Source organism: Phyllobates terribilis, unplaced genomic scaffold, assembly GCF_046119375.1.
Source record: "Phyllobates terribilis strain yellow unplaced genomic scaffold, ASM4611937v1 Scaffold_4053__1_contigs__length_65767, whole genome shotgun sequence".
In the NCBI taxonomy this organism is placed as follows: Eukaryota; Metazoa; Chordata; class Amphibia; order Anura; family Dendrobatidae; genus Phyllobates; species Phyllobates terribilis.
This window is the reverse complement of record NW_027366805.1, coordinates 43,107-63,443: the sequence shown is the minus strand read 5'-3', so window position 1 is coordinate 63,443 and position 20,337 is coordinate 43,107. Positions and strand designations below refer to the sequence as shown.

The following is a 20,337-nucleotide window of genomic DNA, read 5'->3' as shown; positions in this document are numbered from 1 at the left end:
GTTATAAATACAAGGATTGGTTATTAGGGTTAAAGAGGGGGAATTAGGGGCTTCAACAGCCTAATTAGCTGATTAGCATCCTTATAAGGCAAATCTTCTGCCGACGAAACAGGGCAGCTCCGCCCACCACGTTTTATCTCCTCCGTCGATGTTCTTCTCGGGCCATCTCGGAGATGGGATCGATCTCACCCCGCTAGGACGACGCCGAGGTTCGTGGCCTCGACTGGAAACAGTTCCGAGCTCCAGCCATCCTCGTCGACCTCGCCGGAAACACAGTGTCGAGCTCCTCGAGCCAGCCTTATAGAGTTCGGCCCTCTCGAGTCAGCTTGTCCCTTCACTCGAGCGGCCAACCGTCCTCGTCGACCTCGCCTGCCCGAGCACCACCGGAAACGGAATCGTAGTCCTCGCCGGGAGCCAGACGAAGCCGCTAGAGCCTTCCTCTGCTCGTCCATGCCGGAACAGGGGTCCGCCTCCTCGAACCTCTCCTGCTCCGCCAGAAACGGAATCCTGCCTCCTCACCCATCGCTTCTCGCCGATCTAGTTCTCCGACCTCACCCGCTCGAGCTCCAGTGGAAGTCCTCGTCGGAAACAGGGACGAACCCATCGACGTGACCTCTGCGTAGAGATGGGTCGGTTCCGGAACCGGCTAGGCCTAGGAACCGCCGGTTCCCCGGCTTCGGAACCCCCGGTTCCGGCGGTTTCGGGAACCCCCGGTTCCGGCGGTTTCGGGGAACCCTCGGTTCCGGTTCCGAACCTCCGTCTTTCTAGTTAAAAAAAACATTTTTTATTTATTTTTAATTAGTTTTGGATGGAACCGCCGGTCCCAGTTCCGTAAAACAGGAACCGGGACCGGAAAACCCCCGGTTCCGTGCCGGTTCGCCGGTTCCGGTTCCAAAAGTTTCATCTCTACCTCTGCGAGCCTCGCTGGAGATGTATCCTCGCCGTCTGAGCTCCTCGGTCGAGCCTATTAAGCCTCCTCCGCCACCGTCGACATACACCTCGCCTTGATCGCCGGCTCTGCATCGATAAATGAAGAAGACGACGCAGCTCGGGAGGAAGACGCGTGTACGTATGGGCCGAGCAAGAGATCGCAGATGGGCCTTCTTCCATCTTGGGCCCATTATGGCCAATTCGGGCCTGTCTCCTCTTTGGGCCGATTGAAGGCCTCGCAATGCTCACCAATTTGGGCCGAGTAATGCAGCAGGTCCGCTTTGCATCGCCCAGTAGCATAGCACATGGATGAGTTCCCTAGTTTGGGCTTCATTCCAATTTGAGCCCCGCGTGATGAAATAACGGACATGAGCAGGTAAGTCTATCCTAACTATTTTAGTCAGCATTATTATATAGTAAAGCTCCATCCGAGTGTATTAATTGAATAGTCATGGGCAAACCTTGACGTATTCACACAGCTCGTATCGTATTTACGGTATTTATTAGCAGGTAAAATAGACCGGGAGGGACGTATTCATCCCCTCCCAAGAGAGAGTCATCCGATGAGCGAAACATAGATTTTCATAATCTTAATACTCATTTGTCAAATATATTATATATCACATTTGAATACATTACTGACTTGAGCGTCGGAGAGCCGTCCCGGAGACCCCAACCTCCGGTTCTGGCCTTTTGCAGGTAATTGAATGTATCGATCAACTCAGAAACGATTGACGAGAATCTCGGACTCTGGAAGCTTAAACTTCCTTTACCCTCAGCTAAGGAAGACAAGAGTGAATCTAAGACTCCTATCGAGACGTGTTGACTCTACGAAAATCATGTACTTTTGTTAAAATGAAAAATGTCCCTGATATTGTAACAACCTGCGCAGTTAGAAATCTCCTACAGTATACGAGAGCATGCTGATGTCATGTGATCCTTCTTATGAAAATTTTAAAAGAAAAATGATAACTTTATTACGGGCGAATGCTGTGATTGCTGAATGGACCGTTGGCGCGCATTCTGATCAAGTTGATGAATGTCAGCCTTTTTGTGCAGTTGATTTGTCGATTTTCTTCAAAGCAGGTGATAATGTGATATCACTCAATCTTCTCACTTTGTAATTTAGGTAGGAAATTAATCAAGGTTCCCGATACGAACACACGTTTTTCGTGCGCTTGTACTCCCTGCATTTTGGTTATGGTTTTATCCTATGGTGATGGAGGCAGTATTACTTTGCAACTAAACCCTAATTTTCAAAGAGTCTGGTCAAAGTGTGGAGTCGCAGTACAGAGGCCCCTTCTTCTTCGCTCACGTGAAAGGATTCAGTGGATACGTCGAAGTGATGTCGTTTTGAAGTTACGTCCCCTTTCAGCTTATCCTCAAAGGTCAAAACTGGAGAAGGTTACAAATACAAAACACAGTTTTGGTATGAAGTTTCCTTTTTCGATCTTTATTGGATTATTATCTGTTCGATTACGTATTTGATCAATCAATTTCACTTCTGTTGCTGTATTGTAGGGAGGATTTGCTCCCTCAAGTCTTCAGATCTAGAAATGGCAGCTGGTAATTATGCTGTCACTGAATCACGCCAACTTCCTGCCTTCCAATCAGTTCGATTGAACCTAGAATATCTTGATGCAGGTAGAGTGATTGTGCTTATGGGTGTAAGCGGTGCTGGAAAGACGTAAGTGTTGAATTTGGTTATGGTTTTGGATTTGAATATCATGCTTTATGGCGATCAGTTGTGTCAAACTTGCCTGTTGCATTCTCTGTTCAGAAAATGTTGAATGTATTACATTTCATTGATGCCTTCAATATGATTGATTGTTGAAATCTATGCTTAATGCTTTCAATAGGATTCTCTGTAGGGAGGATTGATGGTTCATGTCAACTGAAGAAATACTCAGTGCAGTTGATTTAAGGCTGTTTTCATCATGTGACCAATGATTAGCATTTCATTTTAGCTTGATAGCGACTTCATGCATAAATTGTTGTTTTGTGGTAATCATGAAAATACATGCTCAATTTGCACTTTTCTCGCTTGATCATTATAAGGCTACAAGAAGCAGAAAGTGCAACCTATTTTTTTTCTGTAAATCATTCACTGATTATCTGATAAGAAATTTTCATTCCTTATCCTTGCTTGGATCACAATTGGGCTACAATAAACAAATCAATCCTTATCTGCACTTTGATCTTAGTATTGCTGAATACTTTCTGGTCCAAGCCATATAAACATTTCATATGAGGAACGTGAACTTATCTTGCTTGCTTGGTTGAAAGTTAACTTTGATTTCATGCTAAAATGTTTTCACCCAAAATAAATCTTTGCCTAGTAAATGAAACCATAACCAATATGATCAATCTTACCAACCTACAGGTAACAGAAACATCACTACAGCTGAGCTAATAGCCAAGATGAATTCTGTCTGATATTGTTTTAAGCTTTGCATGCTGCAAAAATGGCAACTTGTTGTGAGTGCTCATATGTTTAATGGTTTGCTTGTGTTCCACACCAGAACAATCGGTAGGCTTTTGGCTGCAGCAATGAACTGTCCCTTTCTAGATGCTGATGATTTCCACTCAGACTCTAATAAAGGTAGCTTCTGCAATCTTATGGTATTTCAACTCATTTTTGCTGCTGAATCATTTTTATATTACTATGAATAGAGAAGATGAGAAACGGAATACCTCTCTCTGACGAAGATCGAACACCATGGCTCATATCTCTACGTGACGCACTATCAGCCTATATAGTCAATGGAAAAGCTGTAGTTTGTGCCTGTTCAGCTCTACAAAAGCGGTACAGAGAGATCCTGAGATCAGCTGATCCAATTTACAGAGAAAGAGCAACCAAAACCAGTGAAGCAGTGAGATTTGTTCTGCTTGAAGTCTCCGAAGAAGTTTTAGCTGAACGAGTTAAAAGACGAAGAGAAGAAGAAGCTCATTTCATGCCTGCTACACTTTTAAAGTCACAGCTGGAACTCCTTGAGCTTGATGACTCTGAAGGTGTGGTTTGTATCGATGGAACACAAAATTGTGCTACCATTGTTAGGGCTATACAGGACCAGATTTGCTTATAGAGCTATTGTGTGAGTGATATGGTTCATTGACTCCATTCATACATCCTATTAAATAATAACTAAACAAAGTTTCTTTACTTGTTTGAACTCCTTAGATTTTATGATTTACATTCAAGGAAAATATATGTGCTAGACTTTGACATTTGTACGAAAAAATAGCAGAAAAGTCTCCACAAAAGGCCATTATAGTCTGAAAGGCCACTATGATTAGCCTTAGACAAATAGGCCTTTTGACTTATAGTTACTTCTTTCCCGGCAATTTTTTTTCAATCTATTCACTTTTTGAAAAACAAAATTACCGGTATATTTACTCTACCAAAAAATTTACCAAAACGATCGTTTTTCATATGATTTGGAGTAGAGACGCCGTTTGAAACGACATCTCATATGGGGGACCGGAACTATGTGTATGAGATGCCGTTCCAAACGGCGTCTCATACACATACATTTTTTTTAAAAAGAATAATATCTCACATACGAATATATTTTTTAAAAAAATTAATGTGAGACGCCGTTCGAGTTTAAAAAAACAATTATTTTAAATCAAATATTTTAGATATAATTTTGTTTTTTTATTATATACATGTCTATATGTTTTGAATTTCATTTAATATAATATTTAAAAATAAATTATAACGATTATACTGGTAAATATCTAAATTACTATAATATATTTATTTAGTATTAATTTAGAAAAATTATTATATATCATATAAATATAAATATAAATGTAAGATTATGATGATTGTGTGTTTGACGAGGTACAATTACCGTATACAGTCGTATGTCACATAAGATTTTCATTTTTTCTATATTTAATTAACTTATATAGTTGGATGCCACAAAAAAAATTAATTACCATATACAGTCGGATGCAACATAAAATTGTATTTAATTACCACAAACGAGGTACAATCACCACATACAGTCGAATGTCACATAAGATTTTTTATAGTTCAAAACTTTTTTTTATATGAGACACCGTTTCACATAAAATTATTTTTTAAAATATGTGTATGACTTATGAAACGTCGTTCCAAAGGGCGTCTCATACACATAATTCTGCCCCCTCATATGAGACGCCGTTTCAAACGACGTCTTTACTCCAATAGTGAACATTTTAGTAAATTCTTTGACACGCCAAATATATTGGTAAATTTTTTCAAAAACTGAACAGATTGAAATTTTTCTTTCCCAGTCCTTATGTGCACGTACCACGTACTGTCATTTTGTTAACTGTTCTAATACTTTGATCTGTTTATGGTGCAATGCTCATACAATTCATATTAATGCCACCAAAGCCTGGATGACTCGTATTAATACCAAAATCAGATATCCAGTAACATGATTATGAGATACAAACAAGCCAAATTCAACAAAGTACTTATCAAATTATCACAGATATGTTGCACGGAAACAGAAACGGGGAAGTGGCATTTTCAAAAAAATAGTAAAATGGAAACGGTGGGGAAAACGCCCATATATATTATATATTATTTTAAAGCTCTTGATCTACTTATTATTTTAGCATTAATAAGGTGCAATATTATATTCATTTAGTGAATATAAGCTAGTGCAAAACATTTCTAATATTTTATAACTCAAAAAGACAATAATAAAGAAGTAAAAACAAGAACAATATTCTAACAAGGAAGTGCAGCGATGAAAGAATTATACAGTTAAGAGGTTTAGTTTTTTTTTTTAAATCATAAAAAATGTTGAGTTTCCGTTTCCGAAACAGAAACGCAGGGGTCCTAGAGGTTTCCGTGCTTCATAGACCAATAAAACATGTCAAAAAAAGCCTAAAAAATATTTCATACCCTCATTCAAAACCAAAAATTAATTGCACTAAAGAAGGTTAAACTGCTAGTTACTCACCACCAAGCACAAATCCATTAAGATATATTTGAAGTCCAAAAGAAACAATGACAAAACTAGGAAGCACGACAAACAGGTGATAGATGAAACACTAAACTGACAAAAAGCCAGATATCAACAGTTTCCACGTCTAGTCTCTACAATTTGATGATATGAACACAATAAAAAAACTGGATTCAAGACACCCTTACAAATTGTAATGTAAGCTACTGCCCTCACTCGTATAACAAACCCAGGCAACAAAACCATTGCATATGCAATTACATACACCACCACCTTCAACATAGGATTAGTTGTTGCCACCAGGTGGCACCCAAGATTAAATTATTCCAACCAAAATGACTTAGGAATCTACCATTTCATCTTGAATCTCACTCGGAGCAATAAGACCTGGAACTCGTAGTTTCAACTCGCGGTCCCTTTGTAGCTGAAGGGCCGCTTCTTCTGCATATAAGTCCTTGTTGTCCTGTAGTGTTTATTACCAACAAATAGTAAGACATCCAACAAATCATTGCAGTGTTTCATACAAAATTGTTGCATATATGGAGATAGTACCTGGGCTGAGAATTCTTTCGACTGGACCAAGAAATCCCTTATGTGATTTTTGAAAGAGCAAGGTTATTTGTTGATTCAAAGAGTCCATTCACAAATAGCGTCACCTGAAAAAGGTTGGTGTGAGATATTTAGAGAACAGGCTACCCTTTTTCAGAATCAAATCACTTTATACCTCAGCAGTTGTCATATTGGGAAATGATGAGCTAAGCAGTTTTATCGTACTTTCACGAACAAATACATCATTATTCGGATACTGATATGAAGCAGTAGCTGCATCCCATAGAGGCTCTGTTAATGCACCAGATTGTACCTGAAAAAATACGAGTACAGGATGATAATTGGAAAATAATAGGATCTATTTTTTGCGGTAGAAAAAATAAAATCAAGATCTATATTACCAGGCAAAACAAATGCTGCAACACCAAAACGTGCAACTTGAAACCAGGTTTGTGGAACGTATCAGTCAATACAGCAAAGATTTCCTGCTCAATGGTCATGAAGTATGTCCTATAGAACTGGTTGCAGAACTCTGAAACCTGGCCAATAGTCAACAGCTCATTTAAGGCAAACATAAATAAACCTCCACACTATTTAACAAAGGCCAATTGTGTACGTAGTACCTGAAAGTTTCTTCAGCATTTCTAGCAGAAGATTCAACCCAGTTTCAGCAATATTCCTTTCTGTATGACGGAAAGCCCAGATGATGGAGTCCATGACAAGTTTCAGTTGCTGCAACAAGAAGCCAATTCATTATAAAAATTAGATCGTTCAAATGATAGTAATAAAAAATAAAAAAGCTGGAAAATATAGTGCACCACATTAGGGCATATTAAGTTCCAAATTCTAACCTGAGGGGACAAACGAATCAAAGCTGGAAAACAGTGAGTAGCTATGGCTCGTAGGAGAGAGAAGAATTTCAGCCGGTGCTCAGGGTAATCTTCAAAGTTCTTTGTAATCATCTGCCCAATAAAAGAAAAGATTCGTGAGATAATAAAATTGGAGTTCATATGCAGGAAAAAACTACCCAAGAAAAAACCATGCAGATGCTAACTGATTTCTTATTTAGCCAGTTTTAGTATTTGTTTAGTTCAATAGCTTAGTTTCAGTAATTTCCCCTTTAGCTAGTTACTAGGAGTTGGCCCCATTTTCTCCACTATCCAGTTGGTGTTGATTTATTGAAGTTCTATTAGGAATTGGAGAATCTCCCTAAGTGGTCTCTGTCACAATCCAATAATAATGCAATATTTTCACATGTTTTTGAATTACAGCCAATCGATTAATCCAAAAATAATCTCCAATGCAACCTTAAAAAATTAGTGTAGATGAAGAGTTTATAATTCACCTCTAATGTGCACTGGAACACAGCCTCAAAAATACGAGGCACATCTTCGATCATTGCAACTTTGTATCTATAGAAAGGTCAGGGGAAAAAAACATTTACACAAATAACACCAAATTTTACAGCAGAGACGAAAATTAGTAGAGATTAGGAACATATATTACTTGTTTATTATAGTTGCAAAAAGTGATAGCACTTCTGATTCTCTAGCATCAGGAACATTTCTAGCATAGTCACCAAGCACGGGGTCCATCATTGGAGGGATGAACTGTGTTCCTATATGGGGTTGGTCTTCAGCCTTTTCTAGAAATGTGTCAACAAGCTTAAGTGTCTCTCTTTTCACTGATCTGTAACAAGATAAAAAAAAAAACAATGAACGAATAATTGACTGTTAAACCAAAACAAAAAACAACTGCCAACAAATTCGCAAGTGAGGAGGAACCATACCGCAAAAGCTTAACAAATGAAGTCTTTGAAGCATAAGGGCCCCCTTGAGCAATATTACTTGATATGAGTTCACTGTACATTCTGTTGGATAAAAAGTATGTATTAGATACATAGAATGTGAAAATATTCAGAATAGCAAAAAAAACTTGGTATTAAATCATATAGAAGTTTATTACTTGTAGACATTCAATATGTCCAGAAAAATCAACTGGATTTGCGGAAAGAAGTATGTTCCCAGTGAAGTTGCAGCACTTGTGTTGGTCTGCGAAGAGGCAATATTACATACAAATTAAAGCACCCCCAAGTCATGGATCTTTCATAAACAGGCACAGTTTAAATAATTCAATAATAGACAGCATACGTAATTTGAGCCTAGAATTTTACAGCCAGCAACTAGAAAAAGCTATTTCTCAATCATTAGTATGTAATAGACAAGTCATATACCTGCATTATATTAAGTACAGCCTTGATAACATCTGGGTTCTGCAGAACATCCACGCTTTGACGTGCTTGCCCAATTATTTCTGCCCATCTCTGTAAAACCAAGGGGTGCACATGTAAAGCAACTGCGTATTACATTACAACCAAGTGATTATGTTATTATGATGATAAAGCACCTGATTAGGTATCTCCATCAATCTCCTCAGATAATCATCTCTCTTTAGAGGGTCAGGCTCCGCATAAATCATATGACCAACCTGAAATGAAGAATCAAATTAGTAAGAACATAAGCTTTTACTCAAGTAACCCATTGCGGTTTTTATTAGAAACAGAGGGCATACAGATTCATAAAATGAATGAATTTGATGCGATTCAAGATCCACGACCGTTGTTGGAAGACCAGTTAAAAGTTCAGATACAAATGGCTCATTTTCTCCAACCTGTTCACACAAATCAGCAATTAGATCAAACAGAGAAAAACAAAGATGGAGAATATAAACAAGAATCACAAGTTCTCATCACCTAGAACAAAGTCTAACTATTACCTGCACAATCACAAATTTACGCTTGCATTTTTGAACAATTTTCAGGAACGTATCACATGCCATATCCTGCAAAAAGCAATAAAATAATTAGATCAGACATGTGGAAAATACTTCCCTTTCCAGGTAGAAAAAGATTAATATAATCAGTTACAATATCCCAGAGTAACAAGAAAAAACTGGATTCGAAAAGAAACAAAACCTGAACTCCTGGATGTGATTCATGCATGAACTCGAACAACTTGTTGACAACAGTTTTTAGGAACTTCCAATGAGCTCTCAAGAATCTTGGATACTGCCCGACAACATACCTGTAAACAGGGAAAATATAAAATAGTAGACTAGGCAAAACAGCGTTCATGAAAAGATGTTCACATATACACTAACAAGTAAATGAAATACAATTTAAAGATTGTCGCTATCTCAGAGGATATGTAGTACATCTATAGAGAATAATACTTAACAGGGTCAAATGAGACACCACCAAATAATTATCTTTCCAAACACTATGAAAGCTTACATGATATTACTCGCAATCACAGCCTTGTTATCTTTCCCTTTTGTGATTTCACATAAGTTCAGCAAGTCACGTATAACCATCACCAGAAACCTATTTTCCTGCACAATCATCATAACAAAAAAAAAGAAAACATCAGACACAAAGCACATAATCATTAAGAGTTACTTTATTCCATTCTAATAAATATTACCAGACAAGGAATCAATGACGACAAAAAATAATGACATAAAATCAATTCATGTCAGAATGCCTATATAAAACAAAGCACTGAGAGATATTAGATACATGCTACAACTAGCAACTTCTTCATATATAATAAAGACACAAGGATCAACTCATAATCACAAGATCTTCATATAGGATTGTAGATAGTCCACTTTTATTAGCATACACAATTCTAAAACATTACCAAATGCACATTAATGAGGTGCATAATCTGAGCTCTACGACACAGTGCAAGCAACTTATTAGCATACACAACTAGCAACTTTACTGGAAGCAGGTTATCAGTAAAACAAGAGGAAGCATGAAAAAAAAACTTTAAAAAAATCAAACTAGGACATGCAGTCACTCAAGATGAATTATATACATGTCACAAAAACCAATATTCACTTGAACTATATAAAGTCGGAAACAAGTACCTGCTCCTCCAGCATTGATCCAGATATAGATCCTATTGCCCAGCACAATGTATTCAAGTTATTCCATGACCAATCCTCACCATTTAGCTGCTTGCTTAACTTTCTCAACATCTGTTGTATAAGGGAGAACACATCATAACATAGCAATTACAGCTAACAGGAAAACTTTTTTTACATCTGTTGTGCAGGTCAGAAACTCTACCTGCTTTTCAGTGTCATCATGGTCCAGATGTGTTAAATAGATGAGTGTTTCCCTCATAATCTGCAACAGAATTTCTATTAGGCACCAAGATGATTTCAACTAAAACTGGTTATATATAGTGCTCTTCAATTCCTCTCTGCTTATAAACAGGCAAAAGTTTGTACAACAAACTATGAGATAGTAATACAATAGTCGCCCAGCCAACACTACCTATCTAGTATTTCTTACAACACATTGTACAAGAACAAGAATTACCATGGTAAACAAATTCAGAGCAAAACTTAATCATCATGTACATAGCAGCAGAAAGTCATTACCTTATATTGCACTAGAACATCATTATCCTTCATTGTCTCACGGACAATATTCCCATTTTCATCTTCAACAATCAAAACCTCCTCTGGCTTTGCCATTCGGCAAATCATTAGCAGACGCAACTTAGACATAGTAGTAGCGAACAGTTGCCTTCGTTGCAGCAGCTGTGTTCCCATGCCATCAACCATTTCAGGGAGAAAAGGTGTCTGCCAATACAGATAAATAGGAAAGAAACATCAAACATGTGTAAAAAGGAAATGAAATAAATCAGATTAGTTAAATCTCCAGCCCACATACAACAAAACAGCATAATAAGAAAACCTGGGCTTCCCCTTAAACCCAAACCGATAGAATCCAAATGAAAGCTTCAAGAACATACATGGGCAAAAAAAGACAATACAAACCTGCAGTCCAATCAAGTTTGCAGTCATAGCCGGGTTGTCAACATTTTGATGAGCCTCAAACAGTTCCAAGACCAGAGCGTTCCAGTAGTCCAAGCAAACCTGTTGATGAAGAGAAGCTAAACACCATAGAGATCCAAAAGAAACCAAAACTGAATAATGAAATACAAGTGAATGTGCGGCTTAACCTTGAAAACCTCAGTGTCATCCACATATGAGATGTTAATTAGATACTCAAGACCCATCAACAGAGCAGCTACATTTTCTTGACTTGACTCCAGAATCCTGATGTGGTTCTGCATGTAGAAATAGGAGTTTGTATTAAGGCAAATATGCAGAAAACCAAAAGTCATACATGATTAGAAATATAGATAAAAAAAATAGCAACTATTCTGCAAGCAGAATTATTCACCTTGAAAAAAGCAGTAAAAAATAATGCCAGGTTCTGGATAAAAGCCTGCAAGGAAGAGAGTACGATTTAAGTAAAAAATTACAGCTACAACCAAACACTGTAAAACTAGAAGTACTTACCTGTTCATCTGATGATCCATTTGTATAAGCATCAGGTATGTTTGTATTTCCTGGAAGGATAGTCTGCATTACAGAGTAACAATAATACAGTGAGAAGAAAAACTAAGAGTAAACATAAATATCGGAAGGGAGCTCAATGGTAAGAGACAAAAAACAGATGCCCCAATTATATATAGGTCTTACAAGACAGATAGTATATATATTCTAACAGGATCCACTTAAGATAAGAATCTCCACCAGCTAGTATGTAATAAGAATCTCAAAGCACAGTAGTTCGCTGAAGAAACCTTCAACATTTTTCTTATATTCTTGATAACATTTCAAATGATGAACACAAGGAATAGTCCTATCTATTTAAAGGAAATGCCTGACTGGAATTAGACAACTAGTCTGCTGAACATTAGGAAATCAAAGAAGCATATAATATTTACCTGTAACTGAGTCATGAATATGGAATACATCTTAGCATACTGGGCATTGTAGAAATCGCCAATAGTCAAAGATGCAACCTGTAGAGAGTGTACAACGGAATAAGTTTACTAAGCTCCAAGGGAAGCCTAAGAAAGAACAGAGCACCCTATGGAACAGGAGATACCTCGGTTAAGCATTGAAGGGTCAGATTCCTGTATGCAGGTGCAGGAAAGAACTTCAAAAGAATCTCCAACTGCAAACAAATCCGGCAACAAGTCTTGATTGTAAATAAACCATCTATGAGCAAATACAATGTATTTAAAGTAAAAATGATAGAGTGCACTGACCAGTGGTGATTCAAATATATAGCCCACAGGTATCCATGAAAGGAAAGCATGCAAGGTGGCCAAAGTAGCTCGAATTAATTCAGCACGCTGAGATGCTGATAGTACATAGAGGCATAACTCGTGAATGAGTTGAAACTCACTGCAAAGATAGCAAAAAGGACCAATTTGGATATTACACAGTAATCATTTACATCTCTCTCCATTGGGAAACAGAAAGACTAGGAAACTCATAATATAAGCTTTGAATAGGAAATTAAAAATAATTTCAACTGTTCTGTTCATAAACAAAGGTGCATGTGAGAATCTAATGAACAAGATGGTGCATCGCAATTCACAAGGGATATTTAGCAAACTTAAGTCTGGATTACCTATTTAGCGACTGTTTAAGCTCTTTGATCTTTTGCTGAGTCATTTCTCCTCTTGAAAAATCAAAAACCTCTTCACTTAGTAGCTGCATAGTAGAAGTGAGAATTGGCCAAATTACAAAAAAAAATCACAAAGAAATCGATATTAGAAGAAGAAGGGGCATGAGATATACTTTCAATATGACCATGCAATTCTCACAAATGGTTTCACTTGTTTTGGCAGCAGCAACTAGGTCAGGGATAAAACTCTGCCATTTAGCTGGCCAGTCATGCTTCAAGATCTAGCGAGTTCAAAAATATACAGAAGTATGAGCGACTCTCAATAAAACATATGTAAATCAACACCTAGTGCATGCGACCTTAGTGCCTTACTACCATAACAATGAATTTTCATAAACATAAACAGAAAAAGAAAATTTACTTGAGACAACTGCTTGTCAAGTGAGTCTTTAATACTAGAAGCATTTATATATTCATATCATCACTAGTCAAGTGCTACACATTCTGAAAGAAGAAATACCTCTACTAGATATTACAAATACATACAAAAGAAATGGCTACCTGGACTAGTATAACATTTAGTTTGTTGACGTAAAGCCTTTCCTTTCTGAAAGAAGCCTCGTTCCTTGAAAGCTATGCAAAGATTACCACATGAAGAGTATTTAAGCTTAGAAAATATTAATAGAAATAAACAAAACAAAAAATAAGCCCGCAAACTATAGAAAAAATAGCATTACAAACCTGTACAATCACATCAGATATATAATTTCTCATTCCGTCCCTTTGGGCAATAGGCAGAGCATTCCACCGATACTTAATGACACCTTCCAAAACCTATCAGTAAAGACATTACAGGAAATAAAAGATCAAGTTTCTTAAGAGTACAACTGAATCACAAGAATATTGGGAACAGGTCAGTCTGACAAAATTCTGTTATCCCGCATACACACATACACTCCTCAGCACCATAATTTAATTAGCTTTTTCACCGAACTCGTTAATGAATTGTGTAACATGACACAGGAAGTGATTTTTATAGTTATTTGATTGGGAATAATTTCATTAAGTCATTGTCCCATTATGCATGTTGCTGCACCATAGATTCATCACACAGATTTTCTACAATATCAACATATCAAAAAGACATCAACTGCTACATTACTGACCTGCAATGCGAAAAATTTTGTGTTAAGGTTCTGTGTATTCTGTAAAATGTGCACTACTTGAAGCCACATGTCAGGATTTGTTTGCAAGTCCCTTAATATCTGATCTGCTGCTGACCTCTGCATCATTAGCACAGAAAACACATTGTAAGCACTCACTACCAGCATTTGACTTGATCATCATTACTTTAAAGATATAATATGCAAAACACTAACATCAAGTGCAATAAAGAAGAATGAAGTTCAACAAATAGAGGATTACTGGTCTATCATGAAACTCAGTTTGCACGACCTGAAAAACAACTAATCCGGCTCAGTGCTTATTCAGATATTTAGCTTTGAGATAATTTACAAGAAACTTCCTAAAAGATCCCCGTTATCAGATTCTAATGAACAAATTATATAGTATTCTATTACAATCCACATTCAATCTAACATTCTTACAGTTTCAATCATAAATGAGAATCACTCCATTTATTCATATCCCTTCCCAAAATAAATGTAATACTTCCTTCAGTTAAAATTGTGTTCTCGTGTAATACAACAAGAAGATGACGAAGATGAATTAGGGATAATAAGTTCAGTGCAAGCTGCCTAAAACAAAATATGGCATACAGTAGAGAGATTCTGGACATACGGTATCATCTCATGCAAAATACCAATAGACAGTAAAACCACATTAGGCATTTGTTCATGGTCACAATTCATCTTCATTCCGAAAGTACAATTGTAACTCAGTATCCTCTTCGATACAGCATACGGACCAAAACAAAAAGCTCCCTACTAAACAAGTCCAACAATCCAGTTCCACAGCAAGCCCCTAACCGTACCAAAATGTAGTGTGGCACCAAGTAGTGATACCACAAATCACACCATTCCACTAAAACTTAGATGAAGCAGAAACTAACCGAAGTTACCCGAAAAGACAAGCCAATCAAACGCGCCCCCCATCCTAAATAAACTCAAACTAAAACAGCGGAAAATAAAACCCTAAAGGCCTTGGTGAACAGTCAAGTTGGCTCGCCATCTCTAACAACATACTTGACAAAGCAATCACAGTTCAGAAGTTAAAATTGACAAAGCAATGGTGGAACTGAGCTCATCAAAGATGTTTCACATTAAAAAACTAGAAAACATTCACTTCAACACAGCAGAGAACAAATAGAACTCAAACACAGAGAAACCAGGTAGTAATTACCTCTTCTCTAGATCCGGTGCCATAAAAAGCAGCAACAGTGGCGTCCAGAAGCGCCACATCAATAGGCTGGCTCAAATCTCTGAGCCTATCGGCCGCCATAACTGATCGAAGAGCAGAACGCGTATAGAAAAAGTCCTGGAGCTAAGAGAAATGTGGAAGAAAGGATACAGCCAAGGGACGCAAAAACCCTACAATGTACGGAGCAACCACGAGAAGCGAGAAAAAAAACCTAGATTTCTCGGCTGATTAAGCGGGCTAGAAGATTGCGAAGGGAAGAGAGACGAGACACGAATTACAAATATGTATAAATATAAAGAGAAAAAAAAGTAAAAAAAAAAAAAAGATAGCTTCAAACTAAAGCAGAGTTCGAGATAGCTGAAAGGGTTTTTGTAACTTTTGAATTTTGAAATTTATTTTATTATTATGAAATGACGCGTCCCGCGAACTAATCACGTTCCCGTCGCGTTAATACGACATTCATTATATGTTTTTTAATTTTAGAACCCTAAAAATTACTATTTATTATATTATTTATTCTCTAAGTATTGCGCGTTAATTAAGATTTAAGCTCCACGAGAAAAATTTCAAGTATAGTAAACATACTACGGACGCTAGAGAGAGAATCTCTCTCTTCTCTCTAGCAACTTCGAGCGTCTTCGAGCGCAAGAAGCCTCCCCCCTTCTCCATCCTCTTTCTCATGCCTTTCTTATCCGCTCACTTTGAAATCTTGTAAGCTTCATAACCTATAATCGGATTTATCCAAGGTATGTTTTCAATTCCTTCTTCTCTTACCTCAAATCAGATTTAAATGTATCTCAATTACCTGGTTTCATTCGAAACCCTTCTCATACCAAATCCGATTGAATCTATTATTCATTTCACATCAATTTGAATGCTTTAACTTTTAATCAGAATCCATCCCAAAATCATCATCAATCCAAGTCTAGACTCTACTTATGCCTTATCAATTTCTGGTTAATTTGCTCTATCACTAAAACCCCCAATTGTACTCGCAACATCGATCCTAGGGTTTGTGAAAATTGCCTTATTCCTTCCAATTTTGGTTCATAATCTTCGAGAACAAGGTTGATTTTCCTTATAAATTCTTAACGCATGATTCTCTGGATGTTATACACCAAAGCCCCAAATTAATTTCTAGATTACCCAATTTTGGGAGCGATGGCTTTATATGTGTTCATCTCCTCTGTTTCCAAAATTCTCAGCTACATTTACAAATTAGAACCTTAATCTCCAACTCTACATCCAAGTTATCCAACATCAACCCAAGTCATTTTAAGTTTTTCTCAAAGTGCTTGATTAACTCTGCAACTGGTACTTGTTTCTTACTTGTAGATGAGTCTAGGATCTGTGTTGGATGGTCCATGGGCTTCTTTGATGTCAGAATCAAGACTCCTGACTCTGACTGTCACAGGGTTCATTCAAGGTATGTCTACACATTTAATTGTTACAATATAATTTTCAATCCTGATTTTTACTCTGATAATAATCATCATCATATCATTCATCAGATAGTCATTAGTTACATTGTTACAATCTCTCATAATATCCTCAATCCTACCTTAAGCTCATTCATTATTACTGAAGCTATTTCCATTTATCTGCATAACAATCATAATCAGCTTCTTACCTCATTAAACAACATAAATCTACTCCGAGATGGTATGTGTGCTCTATTAATCATTTGCATTTATTTTACATGCATATTCAATATCTCTAATAATCAAATGCATAATTTCAAACCCATCAACATTAATTCTTATAAATCTCAGATTCTCAATCTGGGTTTTAATCTCAATACTCTCTGTCATGGATCCGACTATTTTACTAGTATTAATATTAGATTTCATATCACTCTTACTTATATATTTCGATCATTATTTTTTTTATTTTTGCATGTACCACATGCGGTTAAATTTTTACTTTACAATCATTACTTACACTTCCCACTTCAGCCGTAATTCTGCATGCATTCTACAATGTTGCAAATTCTTTTATTCTTCCCATAATACCCTTTTTACCTCTCAAATCCTAAGTTTTTACTCTAGCTTATGCACAGACGTGGTTACTAGAAATAACCCTATCAAGCCACCTAAGATCTGTCGTTTCAAATTGTATATTCATTCTAATCTCCCCAAACTACCCCTTAACTTTACCTCTCAGCCTTTAAATATTCATGGCTCGGTGATTTCTTATTATCACCTCCTCCAAACCATGGATAAAAACACCTCATACTCTCATGCCCTTGTAGATTTTCCACATGGTACAAACATGCACTCGATCCAACACTCCACCAATTCCCAGTATGGTTCTCTTTACTCGATAACGACACCTTACATGATGTTTACAGACTCGTTCCCTAACCCCATCTCATCTTACCACAATATTTCCCAACTCCCATCAGAGGCAATGGAAGACGTTATCCTTCCTTCTGCATTTCCCCCTATTCATGAAAATACCCATCTTGAAACTACCATGCATCAAATCTCTCAAGATATTTCTGATCCTCTTAGCTTTATCATGCATGCATCTCCGATCAACGTCTCAATGGAGGAAATACTCATTCAAGAGTCCATGGCGTTCACGTCTACCCCCTTGATGCCCAGTTTAATCCCTGAAGTTCAAGAAACTCTTGCCAAGCTGAATCATTTTCGTTGATCGTACATGTGGTAAATGCCTTTTTCGACTCACAAATTGTGGTCAATAGGCTACGCCAGGCCTGGCGTCAAATCAGGGACGAAGTCCATTTTTATGAGATCGACAACTTCTGGATCCTCTTTACTTTCTCCAACCGTGAAGCTCGAGAGTGGGTCTGGAACAACCATCCCTTTCATGTGTTGGGTAAGTTGGTCCTTGTTCTTCCATATATCTCCACCTTTAACCCCTTCACTCAAGAAATCCCGTCCATAGACTTGTGGGTACGAATTCCTCTCCTCCCTCTATACTTAATCTCTATGCCCGCTATCCAATTTATCCTACAAAAAAATTACCTTGGTACTGTGCTTAGACTTGATGACCTTTCCAATGCTCATAACCGGATGAAATTACTCGTTTCTTCATAAATATCCAAGTCCCTACTAATGGCAAAGTCCCTAGTGTGGTTCACTTCTCGGGAATCCAAGGCGAACCTTACACACTCCCAATGTGGTATGAAGGGTTCTCCAAAGTGTGTAATGTGTGTGCTTCACTGAATCATGCCCCAGATGTTTGTCCCTTGAACAACCTCCGCCTCTCTCCATTCACTATCGATATAAACTTTGACCCTGGTGAGCTTGCCCAGGTTGTTGCATGCATGCAACAATTTATGGGTGGACGTTTTAGTTTTGAACCAGCCCCTAACGCTGCCCAAATGCGACCAAGCTTCATCCAAAAAACTTTTGTTGCGTCATCTGTTGACCACCCTTCATCCCAGGATAATCAAACCCACTTCAGCCTTGGTATTCCCTTAAGTGTTTATCTCAACACTCCTCTTAGCAACACCCCTCCAATCAGATTCTATTCCGTCCATATTAGCCCGAACTTAGTTGGGCCATCAAATCTCTCAAACCCAGTTTATCACACCAATCCTACCACTGCGGAGACTCCACCCATCATTCAGCATGCCACAGTTGATCCGCCGATCACAAATACTGATGTCAACTCCATTCGTGATCAATTGGTCCAAGAAGCCACAGAGATCATGGTGATTGTCCGCAGAAACACTGAATGCATGACTAATAATCCGGTCCACAACATTTCAAGCACTACCACCCCTCTTGTTGTGTGCGTGGGTCTGAAAGCACCTTCGGAGATTGTCGAATCATCGTTCCATTCAACCAACTCTCAAGGCACTGTCAACCGTAGATTCAAAGGCGTTATGGTGCTATCTTCCATTGAAGATCTTTCGTCATCTGAGCCGTCAAACTCCTTCTCTCAGAAGAGGAAGGCTTCGGGGGATGAGACGTCATAAGACTAATGATAATACAACCACATGATTCAGGGAGGCAAGGTAACATATATAGGTTTACTATGCTTAAATATATAGTTGATGACAGTGGCAATAGATGCTGGTGTTTACAAATTCTAACCTCTGATAATTTTGTTGGTTGTTATAATCTTTCGGGGGTTGTTTTTGGCGGCAAGAATATGTTGGTATGGATCAGCCTTTTGTGGTACAGGATGTAGACTGTCTATGTGGACATTTGTGGGCTCATGCGTGGGCTGTAATATTTTGGAAAGCCCATAGGTACTATGTTAGTATGGGCACTACTATGATGAACTACTATATTATGATGGACTGTCATATGCGTGAATGTGCTAATTGGGTCTGCATGCTTTGTTTAAGACATTCTATCTTAATCAAAGCACGACCGAATCACCACATTCACGTACTACATATGCTTATTATGGATATAAATAACTCCCTGGATCATTTCTATATTGCTAATGAGTCATATACTATCATACTAATCACTACGAATCCTCATAAATCCTATATGGTTAAATTAATCATACCTCATGATACCTTTGGGTATCCTTCTCCTTGTGCCTTTTGGCACCTTCAATGTTACTTTAACACTCTACGTTTATTATGAATATCGCTTATTGGAACTGTCGAGGAACAAGAAGATCGGATTTTTGGACTGAAATATCCTTTCTCAAAAAATCCCAATCTATGGATATGCTTTGTTTAGCTGAAACGGAATCAAACAAACCTCCCAATAATAATTTTTTACACAAACTAGGCTTTAAACATATTCACATTAGTCCAACAGATCAATCCAAGGGAGGTCTTTGGATCCTCCTATCAAATTCTATTTCTACTAAATCCATTTCACTTATATATAACAAAAATAACACCATCATTCTCAAATTTAATAAGAATACTATAGAATTTCTCCTCTTCTTCATTTATGCTCCTACTCATAAGGATGAATATTGGAACAAAATCTATCGAAAAATCCATAAACTGGGCCTCCCATTTCTTATCATGGGAGACTTTAACAAAATAGCCTGTGCAGCGGATAA

The 20,337-nt window shown here is 37.6% G+C and overlaps 1 protein-coding gene across 1 annotated transcript; it reads right to left on the bottom strand.

The window, feature by feature from the left end:
• Window positions 1–6,237: 6,237 nt before the first annotated feature.
• LOC141248766 (uncharacterized) lies at window positions 6,238–15,411 on the bottom strand. Its single transcript, XM_073669442.1, is given in 33 exon segments — window positions 6,238–6,360; window positions 6,450–6,508; window positions 6,511–6,553; window positions 6,622–6,759; window positions 6,848–6,978; window positions 7,070–7,178; window positions 7,298–7,408; window positions 7,792–7,858; window positions 7,953–8,135; window positions 8,236–8,316; window positions 8,412–8,497; window positions 8,680–8,769; window positions 8,853–8,933; window positions 9,018–9,116; window positions 9,222–9,287; window positions 9,421–9,529; window positions 9,739–9,836; window positions 10,380–10,490; window positions 10,582–10,641; window positions 10,899–11,102; window positions 11,301–11,399; window positions 11,486–11,593; window positions 11,710–11,754; window positions 11,829–11,891; window positions 12,260–12,337; window positions 12,424–12,492; window positions 12,587–12,725; window positions 12,955–13,037; window positions 13,125–13,232; window positions 13,513–13,584; window positions 13,693–13,785; window positions 14,118–14,234; window positions 15,313–15,411. Coding segments are annotated over 33 exon segments (3,222 nt in total).
• Window positions 15,412–20,337: the final 4,926 nt, after the last annotated feature.